At 39.9% G+C, this 14,821-nt stretch overlaps 1 protein-coding gene and 1 pseudogene across 1 annotated transcript in view; one reads left to right on the plus strand and one right to left on the minus strand.

Annotated features, from left to right (window-relative positions):
* LOC135710127 (uncharacterized) overlaps window positions 1-14,821 on the plus strand; it is a 161,287-nt gene that overhangs the window by 140,571 nt on the left and 5,895 nt on the right. Inside the window, exon 2 of the mRNA XM_065232615.1 lies at window positions 4,613-5,086. Within this exon, the coding sequence (XP_065088687.1) occupies window positions 4,783-5,086 (304 nt within the window). The 5' untranslated portion in view covers window positions 4,613-4,782. The remainder of the gene's footprint in view (window positions 1-4,612; window positions 5,087-14,821) is intronic.
* Window positions 11,346-11,553, minus strand: LOC135710161 (U2 spliceosomal RNA; annotated as a pseudogene).

Consider the following 14,821-nt stretch of genomic DNA (forward strand, 5'->3'; position numbering starts at 1 on the left):
AACATCGCAAAAATCACCGATGAGTTTTCAGGTTCAAAAATTCATTGCTTTGTATTTTGGCGATATTCATTGTTATTACTATTGTTTGTGCATCAGGGGTTGGAAAACTAGCACAACATGTATAGGCATGATATCAATTGACGTTTGAGTGGTTTTTATGAGTTTAAAGCTGGAATGATTTTTCAGCGTTGTGAGTGTGAGTGCGTGAATATGCATGAGAATCTCAAGCGTGAATTTTGTTTGCCGCATTCGCACCCGAATTGATTCACGCAGGGAGGCTCAATTAATGAGATTTGAGAATGATTTTCCGAACACTGCTACAGACACTTCTGGTCTACTCGCGCTTGTGATATAAAGTTAAGGATGGCCGTTCCTTAAGCATCGCAGAACCCTTCAGCTCATCACCATCCATGTCACCTTTTTGTCGCGGCCATGCACGCCTTATTCAGCAATCGGCCGTTAAGCATGGGTCTGCCCAGTGGGTTTCACTGCAAGTGTAATACAGATTTACTTGAATGCTCGATCACATGGTGCAAATTTTAAATATTGTATTGAACCTTTGTAACAGAACGGTTACACGCTCGACCTCTTCTTAAACGATGCAGGCAGCTAAATCCGGTTGGGTCATCCTGAACATTGTTACGCTCAAATTTGACGCATCGTTTCTGCGTGGGTTTTTAGCAGGAACCATAATCCAATCCTCTGTCTTCTGCCTTGTTGTTGGAAAGCACTTAATTCGAATTCAACGAATTGCGTCCAGTCTTGTGCAGTACTCTCGCTTCCTGGTGTTGAAAGGGTTTACAAACCATTTGCTTACTAATGCCGATGTTGCTCCAAAAATTACGATCCGAAAAATTATTATGCAAATCCAAGCCTGCTTCGAAAAGATATCAGGCGTAACATTTGACAACGGCACAAAAGCTTTTGTAAACAAAAGTTGTAAGGCCCGTTACACGCGAACCGAAGAACGCCCACGTAAACCAACAACATCATCGGATGGGGGAAAATTTTCCCTTTCCGATAATGTTATTGGTTTGCGTGGGCGTACGTCAGTTCACGTGTAAAGGGCCTTATAACTTTTGTTTACAAAAACTTTTGTGCCGTTATCAAATGTTACGCCTGAAATTTCAATTTAAGTAATAGTGTCAAATATTCGAAATGCAGTTCATTGATTCATTCAAAACGATTTATCGACTCTCATATAACGTTTTGCACCGCCAGGGTTAACCTCAATCGGATGACAGTTCAGTGGTACCATAGAGGTAATTCTAAGACCAGAAGGTCCCGAAGAAACGTGCTCAACTTTTTGACTCAGCTCTGGTACTATCTTCGGTCCCAAGCTAATCGATGCACCCCTGGAATAATAGGAAAATCCACGAATTTTATCTGTCAATCTATCATAGCGAATCAAAACAAACATAGTGTACTAGAATCTCGACTAGAATGGGATACGCTTATAGATGTATAGGGACCAATAGGCTAGTCAAGTAGTGAGCCAGTTTTAAATCGTTAGTTTCCAACCGGTGGTATTACTAACCGGTGACAACTAACGATTTTAAATTGGCTCACTACTTGACTAGCCTATTGGTCTCAAGCAAATCGATTAACGTATCCCATTCTATACTTGACTAGCCTATTGGTCCCAAGCAAATCGATTAACGTATCCCATTCTATTTAACGGCGCCGGTGGTGTAGTGGTAAGCGTGATTACCTCTCACCCCAGCAGGCCTGGGTTCAATCCCAGTCGGCGCCGCCGGGATGTTCTGAGGCATAACATCTCTGATCACACCTTCCTTCGGATGGGAAGTAAAGCCGTTGGTCCCCGGTTCATGAGTTGATGGGTCGATAGGTAGGGTCCAGGTGTGGGAGCTGCCTTCCTGGCACGTCGGTAGCATTGGTGCTCAGCACGGAAAACAAGATCGACGGAAAAAACAAACCAAAGGAAAAAAAAATCCCATTATATTCGAAATTCTAGTACTAACTATGTTTGTTTTGATTCGCTATGAAAGTTTGACAAATAAAATGTTGGGTTCGTAGATTTTCCTATGTTTCGAGGGGTGCATTGATTAGCTTGGGACCAAACAGAGTACTAGAGCTGAGCCAAAAAGTTGAGCACGTTTCTTCGGGACCTACTAGTCTTAGTGTTACCTCTATGGTATTACTGTCACCCTAAAAATAATACGACAATATTTTAATAAAATAGCCATCTTGGAAAGGATTAGCGCTATGGCTTGGTATATTGTAAGCAGATGAATTAAAACATATATATGATTGGTCATATCTCTTCGGTAACGTTTGACCTCAAACTAAAATTATAACCAATAACAACGAAAGTGGTAAGTCATGCAAGGTGTGAACAACGTTTAGGGTTGCTAGTTTGTGTGTAAAAATATCGTCATGTCACCAGTTATTTTATTTTTCTTCACGTTTCTCTCTCTATAGGGCTCTAGTTACCAGTAACAATTTCCATTTTTTCATTGATCAAGATATGCTTGCAATCCAAGTGATAACTCTTATCTGTCAAAAAACATACCCAACTATTGGCAGTAAATGAAGCCTGCTGATTTCACACAGAGCATGGTCACATGCGCAGAACTAACTAATTCGGGCTCCTTAGGAAAAGGCAACAAACAGGAAAACGTCACACGTTTCACCTATAGTCACTATATTCATAAATAGTCTGGTGGAGACAAAGACGGAAGCTAATTCGACTTGTGGGACCCAATGGAGCATGACTGTTTATTTTTGTTTCAATGTGATGGAAGTATTAAAATCAAATCGTGACGATCATTAAATCGAGCAAAAATTAAATCATATTAGGTTGTAATTTATCAATGCGTTCCTGAACGTACTATTTTTGCATTTTTCATGCGGAACATCGATGTGGCAAATGAGTAGACGAAGAAAAAAAAAGTATTTTTTGAAAGCTAGTTTTACGGATATAATGGAAATTTGACAAATGCATTGTGTAGGTATACGTTGACAAGTGAATGTTTATCGATATTGTTTTAAAACATTTCCTTCGTATAAAAAGTTTAGCACTTATATTAAGGGTATTCACAATGCGCATCGTAAACGTATACAGTGTATACTATACACCCTCGTAAATGCCTAAACATCCATTACACTCTAATTGACCCTGGTATGTTTACGATAGTGTATATGTTTACTATGTGCGTAGTGAATACCCCTATTGATTCTGCTCATATAAAATAAAAATATTCGAAATCGTTCTGCAAAGGCTTGAACCATAGAGGTAACTCTAAGACTAGAAGGTCCCAAAATAACGTGCTCAACTTTTTGGCTCAGCTCTGGTACTCTCTTCGGTCCCAAGCTAATCGATTCACCCCTCGAAACATAGGAAAAACCAATAACCCCTCATTTTATCTGTCAAACTTTCATAGCGAATCAAAACAAACATTGCGTAGTACTAGAATTTTGACTAGAATGGGGTACGTTAATCGTTTGTTTGGGACCAATAGGCTAGTCAAGAAGTGAGCCAATTTAAAATCGTTAGTTTCGTATTGATTGTTGCTTGAACTTTTTCACGGGGTACCAGATCTTTTTTGCAAAAATCGAAGTTGCCTCGCTCACCGACGAAGTTGCCCGTTTGCGGGTTTTGTATCCGCCATACTATAGATATATAGTGACTATAATATGTACACGGTTCAAATGAGTTGATTCAATTTACCCCCGATTTGATGGTCGGCATTCAAGTGACCTGAAAGCGATTGTAAAAAAGCTCGACATCGACCAACTACCTGGACGCTCAATTTGCAGCTCCAGTGAATTCAGATGAACGCCGAATTGAATAGTCTAAACCGGGCAATCTAAATAGCATGCAACAATCATTTTGGGAAACAACAATCCCCATCCCCACCCCACGGAAATTTCTTTTGTGGTGAATGAACCGTTATCAACATAAAGTTCTCCTTCCGCTTTCTTACATCCACCTCTCCTCTTCGTTCAGCGCCTGCTGTACAGCAGGGTTGGGTGGTGTGGTGAATTTTCCCTAGTTCTTGGGTTGCTTTGGTTCACGCAGCATACACGGACGTCATTCTTATCCTGTTCATCACCACTGACTGAGGTGAAATGACACGGGAAAAGCACGGTGTATGAAAAGTGGGAAAAGAGTTTTCCATTATCGGAGTGAGCTTGGTGAAAAAATGGTGTTTTGTTTTCGACTCTAGATTCCTGTTTGTTGTGTAGTTTTGTGGAATCGATTATTAATCAAGCTTTCGTTTAGGAGGTGTGAACTGGCCAGCAGGTGGTCGACAGGAGACTAGTGCTTTTGTTCTGCCCGTCGATAGGACGTGTGATAAAAGTGCATCGCCAGGGTATTTTTTTTTTCTGCAACTACTCGCGTAATTAAACCTCGGTGAGGGAAAAAAAGAGGAAAATTGTGTTCACATATGTTTCGGAAAAATTGAGCTTTCTCGGCTTGCTTCGACTTGCAGAGTGCTGTGAAAATGCTCGGAGTGTGGTAATTAGTTGGAGCATCACAATTGGAGCGGAAAATTGAGTTTTCACCCGTAATTCCTTGGAAAAGCAACCTCTCGGGGAAGGACGAGCAGAAGTAGAGTGTAGAAGCTTGCAGGGTGCAGGAAGTTAGTCTTTTGTTGCGGTATTTGAACTGTGTGGAATTGCGTCTCAGTGACGAACACTGCGTTGCAGCACCTGTGGAAAGGTGCTGGTCGTTTAGGCCAGCTGGTAATTTTATCGGTCAGATCGGATCAGAGGCAGGTGGCTGCCGCTGCAACGCTGGATCTGATTCGGAAAAAGATGAAACCGTACCAGCCCTCGGACAAGTTGGTGGTACGGGACAGTGTGTCGCTCAGTATGGATGAAGAGCTGAGCGACGACGTCGAGGACGAGGTCTTCATCCGGGACGGGCGTACGTGTCGGACGTACGAGGACCGTGGGGCTAAGCGACCTCTGATGGCACCCAGGCACCGGGGAGGTAAAAATAGCAAATCAACAAGTTGCGGTACGTCTAGTCCGATTCTGAAGAAGTATCGCAGGAGACGTTGCTGGAATTGCTGCGAGCCATTCTGTTACGGATTAGCTGCCATCACTGTTCTCATTGGTGAGTATGAGTATGGTGGGTGGGTTGGCAAATTTTGCCATCCTTCGTCCCTCGACAGCAGGTTCAAGGACATAATGGTAATGAAATGCGGAACAATAGCGGGGGTAGGAGAAAGAGTGTTAGAAAACACCATTCATTGTTTGGGCTGCTATTGTAAAGCTTGGAGTGTTCCATTTTGATTGTGCAATGCTTTAAATTACTCATAATTTAAAAACATATCTATAATCATGCTTTTTTAAATCATGATGCATTTGGTAATTGGACTACTAGGAGAATCGAGATTTTGGTATATTCAAAATCAGATTTTCCTTTTTTATTCAAGGCGATTAAGTTAATGTGGGCGGAAGCGGAATACCAAGGAAGATTAAATTATTAAAATTACGATTTTAAATGGTGTTCAACCCTTACAAACCTTATGTCTAAATCCGCTATTTTAATTTTGGATGTTAATTGTGTTTCAAATTTTGACTTGGGTCTTTCTCGGGGGCGGCTTGACCTTCTCCGATGTGTATGAAATATTGCGTAATTTTTTAGCGGCCCCGGTGGTGTTGTAGTAAGTGTGATTGCCTCTGGGATTTTCTGAGGCATAAAATCTTTGATCCCGCCTTCCTTCGGAAGGGAAGTAAAGCTGTCCCCGGTTCATGAGTTGATGTGATGGGTCGATGGGGGTTTAAGCTCTGCCTCCTTAGCGTCAGTAGCATTGGTGCTCAGTACGGAAAACAAATCAAGGAAAAGCAAAATTTTGGAATTATTTGTCATGGCTTGGCTGATGACTCACATTTTTGCTAAAATTCAGCCATTTTGTATCTTGTAAAATTTTCAAAATGTCGACTTTGAAATTTTTCAAAAAATTGTAGCACGGATACGGCGCTTCTGATCGTAATGACTTCTGAAACAAAATTTGAGAGCATAATAATGTCTTACTGCGAAAAATAAACAAACAAAAAATACGTTGACTATATGTTTAGTATAGGCTGTTTCTATGCACTGCCAATGTAGAGTGTGCTAGGCGATTATGAGAGGAAACGTCAAACAAACCGTTTGTTTGCAGCAAAATTACAATTTTTGCATATTTCCATCGAGAGGGGTCTTATTTTATCATTTTTCACATATTTGAACGGATTTACAGCTCAAATAACACCACATTAGAAATCCGGAACATCATAACCGCTGGGGTAGTTTCATAAATCTTCACTTTTCTTAACAAAAATATGTGGAAACACACAGCCGGATCACTGCAAAATCGATACAGAAAACAAAATATTCCATGTGAATTATGATTACAAGCACACAGATAAAAATATATAATAAATAATTGTGATGTAAACATTCATTCACGTAGACTTGTATTTCATTTCACGCAACCGAGCAACTTGCAAACAATGTTGTTTGCAAAGATGGGATTTTGTATACAATATTTGCTACATTGCATGAAATGTGTCAGAACTTTACATGATATATAATGTAAACGTATATGATATGTGACGCTCCATTTATGTGCATCATATTGAACAGAAATGTACACTACTTTTTCGAACTGTGCACCTGCGATGGATGAATTAATCAGAAAAGGTGGAAACATTTTCCTCTTCCTATGCTTCACGGCGAGAATTTCAGCCATCATCACTCTTTTTATGGTTCCCTTATTCACCACCAGAGGCTGAAACGATCGCTTAGTTTCTATTGGATTCGCCTATAACTTCTGCGTGAAGTCAACGATGTACACAGTTGAAGATGTTAATTTCAAATAACAGACTGAAGTGGTAATTTTTATACGATAGATGAGGAGATGAAAGTATAGAATTGATAGTTTCGTTTAGAGTACGGCAGTGTGAAATTGCATATAGAGAGAAGAAAGCGAGCTTGGACAACTTTAGGAAGGTACAAATCGGTTTTATCATCATCCAAACCTACGACTGGATGCCTTCCTTCAGATAACAACTGAAGTGCGGTAAAAATCGGTAGAACTGTTTCAAACACATCGTCGGTACTTGAGCGGTCGGGATCATCTCTTTTTGCCAGTGGTGGCGCGGGGGAACACCCCTCACCATCCCTCTCCAAAGGGGGAGTTTGGTAAAGAAAGATGATCAATCCGATTTGTATCTTCCTAAAGTTGCTCGCTCTCTACTCTCTATCGTATAAAAATTACCACTTTAGTCTGTTATTTGAAATAAGCATGTTTCAGCTAAAAAAGAAATTATGTTTTTATTTATAGTAATAGTAAAAAAGTCAAAAATCCAATATCGTGGGCCTCGGTAATCGACCATTTACAATCTGAACACTTTTTTTAATTTGAACCCCACTAAACTGCATTCAAACATCATTTAGTTCATGGAATGGAGCAAAGTGAACTGGAACATTGTGAAACAGAAAGCATAATCAAAACAAAACAGGAAATAGGGGTACAAAAAATACGCTTATTTGATGCTCATAGGGTTACTAGGTGTTCAAATTAAAAATAAATCTCGTTAATATGAATGAAGCATCGTTCATTTTAGCGGTTCTCGGTAACTCAAAATGGCCTTGCTGTTGTTTATTAATTTATTTTATAAGGCTTAACCCATTTAACTTTACAGAGCCGAGGATTCTTGTTCACTATATACAACATCGTAAAATTAACTCACACACTCACAAACTCATCACGAAACGGTTGCTTTCCAAAGTCGACGATGCATCGCTCGAAAGAACTGCTGATGAAGAACAATGAGAAGGACCACACAATGGTTGCTGCCGAGTAAATAGACGATCGCGTGACACACATCGAGAGTGGTCTGCTTCTGTCAACAGCCGAGTGACCACTGAACATGTCTTTGCTGGACTTTTAATATTAAAGAAAAATATATGAAAAATGCAATCTTTTGGATTGTTTAAAACCATGGGCAAACTTTCAAGAATCGTAAAACAAGAACTTAATGTATTTTTTTTAATTTTTTGTAAGTACGCTTTGTAGTGTATTTATTTCACAGAAAATGATTTAAAATGTCTCAAACATTATTTTCTGAGCACATTATCCGTCCGATTTTGGAAATAAAACCCGAATTTATCCACCTATGGTGTGATCAGACCCTTCTTACTTATTCAAGTTTATTTATTTTATTGTCATTATCAGTGACCAAGCCCCCCACCCCCGTGTCATCCAGTGACGCTACGCCACTGCCTGGTGGTACCCGGAATATATCCGGGTGTAGTCTATTTGGTGAGGCTACGAATCACCTTATCATTGTATTTTAATGTGATTTAATGGGTTTTCATTCAATTCATATTCAAGCAACTTCCCCGGGGTACCCGGAACATGTCCAAGTGTGTCCAATGTGGTCTGGAACACTTAACACGACTTGCATTGATCTTATTTTTGAATTCTGTAGTAATTTGATGTGTCGCATGATGGTTTTGATACGTTTTCCGTTAAATCCAGCGTGAAGGCCCATATTCACCGGATCTTATTCCGGCCATATCTCCGGAACCGGTTCACCGATTCCAAAACCGTTCAATGGGACCCCAAGACCTATCATTTGGCGCCGAGTTTGTCCAAATCGGTTGAGCGGTTGCTGAGAAACGTGAGCGCATTCATTTCGTTACATACACACACACACACATACACACATACACACGTACACACACACACACACACACACACACACACACACACACACACACACACACACACACACACACACACACACACACACACACACACACACACACACACACACAGACATGTTCCGATCTCGTCGAGCTGAGTCGAATGGTATATGACACTCGGCCCTCCGGGCCTCGGATCGATAGTCGGTTTTTCAGGTGATATCTATACCCTTCTTTGTAAGAAGGGTAAAAAACAAACCCGTTCGTTTTTGTCACGGTTTATTTTGTTCAAGAATGGTTAAGAATGCAAAAAAATTGTAAAGTGAATGCCTTGTTTTGTTTTCACATGCGAAACAGAGTTTTCTGCACAAATATCCAATAATGTTGTGGAGAAAGCTTGAAGGAAAGCACCCCAAAAATAATTAAAAGAGTTTTGAAGAGACTTCTGAAGAAAGTGTTGTATGATAACAAAACAAAACAAAAAATCTTGAAAACATAACACAAAGTAGGAGCAGATTTCTGACAAGGCTCTAACTTTGCTTTTCAGAAACGAATCCATGAAAGCATGAAAAAATGGTGTGGAAGATCAGATTCAATAGCAATCTAGTAAATAGTTCCCGGGTATGATAGTCCCAAGAAGCGATTACAACGAAATTCATCAAAATCCACATTTCTCTATTCCCAAGAAACTGCGAACTACGAATAACATGCTAAACAAACATTTCCACTTAAAATAAAACTCCTCGTTAAATTTTGGAGATACAGTACTTTGTTGCACTTTTAACCCAGCTAGCGAACACCACTCGCAAACTGCGCTGGCTTGTCAAAAAACACTGAGGGGAACTTCAATGGATTAATCTTTGAATTTTGTCGAGCCTCTTAATGGAATCCCTTTATGAAGAGCTTTTTGAGTGTGTTGATTTATTTTCTTTTAATTCCATTATAATTGCTTATATTTTGAAAGATACGCGTGTTTCGTCTACTACTTGCAGACTTTATCAGTGCCAAGTTGAGTGGGGTTGGCACTGATGAAGTCTGCAAGTAGTAGTATCTTTCAAAATATAAGCAATTACAATGGAATTAAAAGGAAATAAATGAACACCCTCAAAAAGCTCTTCGTTTATCGACGTTAAAAAATGTCATGTGTATTGAATTGAAACATTATGTAATGTTTATTATCAGTAATTTTCACAGCATTCAATCTCGCGAGTTTAGAAAGGTTTAACGCTTTCGCTAAAAATGCTTTCAAGTACCGATTTCAGTGTAAAATGAAAATAATTTCAAATTATTTTTCTTCTTCTTCTTCTTCTTCTTCTTCTTCGCATTTCAAGCTTATTGCATATCGCATATTAGCTTATAGCGTGCTCTCAACTTAGTGTTCTAGATGCACTGCCACAGTTATTAATTGAGAGCTTTCGATGCCTGTACCATTTTTGCATTGGTATAATTGTGTGGCAAGTCCAATCATAATTCTATGCCCAGGGAAGTCGAGAAATTTTCCAACCCGAAAAATTCCTAGACAGGACCGGGAATTGAACCCAGCCACCTCCAGCATGGCTTTGTAGCTGCGCCTTTACTGACTGAGCTAAGGGAGGCCCCCAAATTATGTATATTTACACTTAATAATCCATTCGAATGTCCCTCGTCAAATTTGACAAGGAAATGTCAATCTAAATATGATAGACGTATAACTGCTATTAACTACAGCCCAGATAAACAATGAACTGTACTTTCTGCTAGAACTGCTAGAATAAATTCTAAGAAAGTCGGAAGAAAGTCCAAAGAGATGCTAGAAGAGTCTTCCAGGGGAAGTAAGATACATTTTTCTTGAGAAGCAGAATGAAATCTCCATGGCGAATTGAAAGAAAATTCTGTGGAAAATCTGACAAGAAGTTCCGAAGCAAGTTGTAAGATACAGGGGAATGCATGATGGCCACCCGTCCGGGAAAGAGGGGAAAAAGTCAGGAATCCATTTGTTCAATCGGGAATTCAGTTTTTTTTTATTATTTGTATGAATGTAGTTTTTACAGTAGAATGCCCTAATTTGTAACCGATTGTTACAAAACTTAGGACACCGTTTCGGCCAAAATCTCCAAAGAGCGCATTCCTCGGGCCAAGACGGCTCTAAAAGCATAATAAGACCCCTCTCAGCAGAGTCACTCCGGCCTTGCCTGGACTGTGGTGATTCTTGTCAACGTGGGTAGACACCAGGAGAACGGAGATCGTACCATTTAGTCAAGTCGATCTGTCGATCGATCCATCAGCAAATCATTTCAAACACCACCAACCTGTCAGGCTTGATTCGCCTGACGTGAAGTCCGTAGTGTACGTAGCATCATCGATGATTGCTCGCACATCGGCAGAGCAGAATCAACGGCAGCAGCTCAGTACCAGTAGGTTAAACACCCAAAATAAAATCCCTCCGTACACCCATAAAATTCAATAGTAGTTCTTTAAGAAAACCAATCCACACCTGCTATAGCTTTTCTCAATAAAAACCAATTAGTATACACCCTTTGATTACTGTTTCACTTACACTTTACAAACTTTTAGTCAGGTGACATTACTGCATATGTTGATCGTCAAGCCCCTCCAGATTACCCAGTAACTTGAGATACAGCTCGATAAGTTTCTTGCTACTGAGCGTGATACAGACAGAAGAGTTACACTTGGTGCCAAACGTGGGACTGATCCCGGTGGTACTGCAATACCGGGGAAACCCCTGGTGAAAGTGAAGCAATCCCTTAACCGTTGCTCCCGTTTACAAAAATCAGTTTAACATTTGTTGTCTCCCTATGGGAGAGCTATCAGATGTTAAGCTGATAAGAACAGATACTACACTTTGATTCTGTGTTTTGACCATAGCCTTTAGGCCGAGAAGCGATGATGGTGCAAGATGTGTACATTGGTGCGTGAGCTTCGACGATGGCTTCCATTCCGTGTTCATGATAAACGAAAGAGCCGAGGAATCGGGTCCCAGACAACCAGAAAGCACGTATATTCAAAGTTGTTTTTGTGATATACAAACATATATACAAGCCAACAATTCGTATAGAATGCAAAGAAATGGCTTATACGTACAAAAGTGGAGGCCATATACGTGCATATTTTAATTTAACTTTAAACGAGTTGGTTTAACATCATATACGATTTAATCTGTAATAACAAATTCATTTTGAAAAGTCTTACGATGTAATCCGATTTGATTTGTGATACAGTACGACGAAAAATTGAGCCATCGCATATAGGTCGGAAATTTGCATTCTATACGATTTCACTTAAACATAATGCGAGGTATGCCATTGTTATATGTGATTTTGACTTAAACGGTAGCAATTTACGATACTTTCTGTACATTGTTATACGACTTCTGGTTGTCTGGGGTGTCAACACATTTAGAAATAACTACTTTTACACGAGACGTAACGGAGCGTACACACTTAATCTATCTCGGTAAAATCTACAACAGCCGATTACCTCGGCATTTACTTTTGCAGATATCCCTGCAAAATATCTATTTGTTAGCTGATATCTCAGGAAAATTTTTCTTTGTTAGCTGAGTCTCGGCAGTTGTTTTACTGAATCTCAGCAAAATAAATTGCAGAACTACTCGGCTGTTGGAATCTCGGCGAAAAAAAATTAAAGGGTTGTTTCCTAGACACGACCGCAGTATGACGAAGAACTACGGAAAATTGGTGTATGTCGTGCATTTTTGTCTATTATACTTTATCTTAAATTTTCCAATGTTTCGATTATGGTTCATCGTACGTGTATCTCTTAGCGGAAGTGATTATTCACTATAATTATTTTTGAGAGGCATTGTGTACTACCGCTAACTACTATATTAGAAATTATCTCAGTGATTATTCACTTCCGGTAAGAGATACATCTACCGTTTTCAACTTGCCCCGGGTAGGGTAATGGATTTTGGTTGGACCTATTTACGTCATTTTCGCACTGCGTCTAAGTGTATGCCGTGTTTTTTCTATGAATATGTAACATATGGACATGGAAAATGTGTGTTTGGTGAAAAAGTCTACCTTTCTAGTTTCTTATAATACTAGAGCAGACATACCTCTCGATGTGTATCACGCCTTCGTCTGTATACTCGGCAGCAAACATTGTGTGGTGATCATTGTTCTTCATCTGCAGTTCTTTCGGTCGATGCGTTGTCGAACTGAAAAGCAACCGTTTCCTGATGAGTGTGTGAGTGAAGACCACGATTTGCGTTCAGTGCCCTCTTTTGGCAATATTGCCATACCTTGAAACCACTGGAAGTGAATCCCGTTATGATGGAGGAAGCTTTTTGGGTAGCTGAAGATAAAATATTTTTTGTATTGTACCTCATGACTATAGCTTTAAGATGTATTTTATAGTGAACAAGAAAACTCGGGACTGTAAGTTTATTCGATTGTGCCTAATAAAATAAAGTAATTATAAAAAAAAAAATAAAGAATGAATAATGTTTTCATAATAGGATTTTATTTAACGTTTTTATTCAGCAATGAATTTGAATCATGGTTGGACCTAAAGGCCGAGTGTAATAAACCAATCAACAGTCGCTAAATGAATGGTATTATAGTCACATAAAGCACATATTTTTTGGAATCGGTCAACCGGTTCCGGAAATATGACCGGAACATGCTGCGGTTTATATAAGGCATGAGGCTAATTGCGACCTCAAACGAATAAAACTTATCATGTGACACCTCAAATCACATTAGAATGAAAAAAAACTAGTTTAATGGTAGTCATTTGCATTGGCCATGTTTTGATCCCTCCGGAAAAGTGACCAGTTTCTGAATATGGTCAGAAACCATTGAATCATTCAAATTGAACAACCAGTTCAATGTCAGTTATAAGGAATAGCCAGGATCCAATTAATTTCCGGAAACCCTTAGGAAAGTAGCCAGTTTTAGACTTGGATTTGTATAAATGAACCCAAGTGTTATTCGACCTCATCGCTCACCTCTAGGAGTGTTTACATCTGTGTGAATTTTCTAGCGCTAGTGTACTAGCCAACTTGAACATGCCCTGCTTACATTATGCTGGCTACTTTTTTGCACAGCGTTAGTACACTAGCGCTTGCAAATCCGCATAGATGTAAACCACAGTAACCACTGACTCGCTCCTGCTTGCTGAAGGACCCAGTGGCACGCCGTCCGAAGCGGTAATGAGCACAGGCACGACAGCAGCGCTGTTTTATTTCTTTTGAGGTTCAAGCAGAACGATGTGCAACCAAGGTGGTACTCGATTATGACGACTGGGTTTGGGGAAAACATTTATTTCGTGAAAAAGTGATACAATTATAATTTGTACATTTTTCAGAAGTTTTTGTATGGAAAATTGTAAAAGTATTTATTTCAGAAGATGCGTAAAGCAATATCCTATCGATAGGCGTATTTGGATTTATTATTTCATCTATAAATGACACAGTTATAAGCGTTAAAAACCTAACACTACTTCACCACACATATTTTTTGATTTGCACCCCAGTATAGTCGACAAAGACGTAGTTCTACGTCAAAAATTGAGTGTATAAACAATCATTTCATGTAAAATTAAGTGTTCTCAAACCGAAACATAAGAACTCGACGAAAAGAACGTTTTATTGAATTGATTTTTTCGTTTCCTACAGTCGGTCTCAGGGAACTGAAATTTAAATTACTTTTTCGTAGTGGTAAGGTAACTTTGGTTCCTTCAAGATATGGTCGAAATCGCTCTATCGATTCCAACACAGCCAGATCTTCCTTTTCCGCTGCTTGCAGGCAGCTTTTCGTTGTGTACTGGAGAACACCACCAAACGGCGCCGGTGGTGTAGTGGTAAGCGTGATTACCTCTCACCCCAGGAAGCCTGGGTTCAATCCCAGTCGGCGCCGCCGGGATGTTCTGAGGCATAACATCTCTGATCACGCCTTCCTTCGGATGGGAAGTAAAGCCGTTGGTCCCCGGTTCATGAGTTGATGGGTCGATAGGTAGGGTCCAGGTGTGGGAGCTGCCTTCCTGGCACGTCGGTAGCATTGGTGCTCAGCACGGAAAACAAGATCGACGGAAAAAACAAACCAAAGGAGAGAACACCACCACTCACCACGTAGTGATTGAATAAACACCGTTTGGTGAGACCAGATGGAATTCTACCTTGAAATCTGGGGG

This window comes from Ochlerotatus camptorhynchus, unplaced genomic scaffold (genome assembly GCF_037179485.1).
Source record: "Ochlerotatus camptorhynchus isolate MF236.1 unplaced genomic scaffold, CSIRO-AGI_Acam_v1.1 ptg000370l, whole genome shotgun sequence".
NCBI classification, from domain to species: Eukaryota; Metazoa; Arthropoda; class Insecta; order Diptera; family Culicidae; genus Ochlerotatus; species Ochlerotatus camptorhynchus.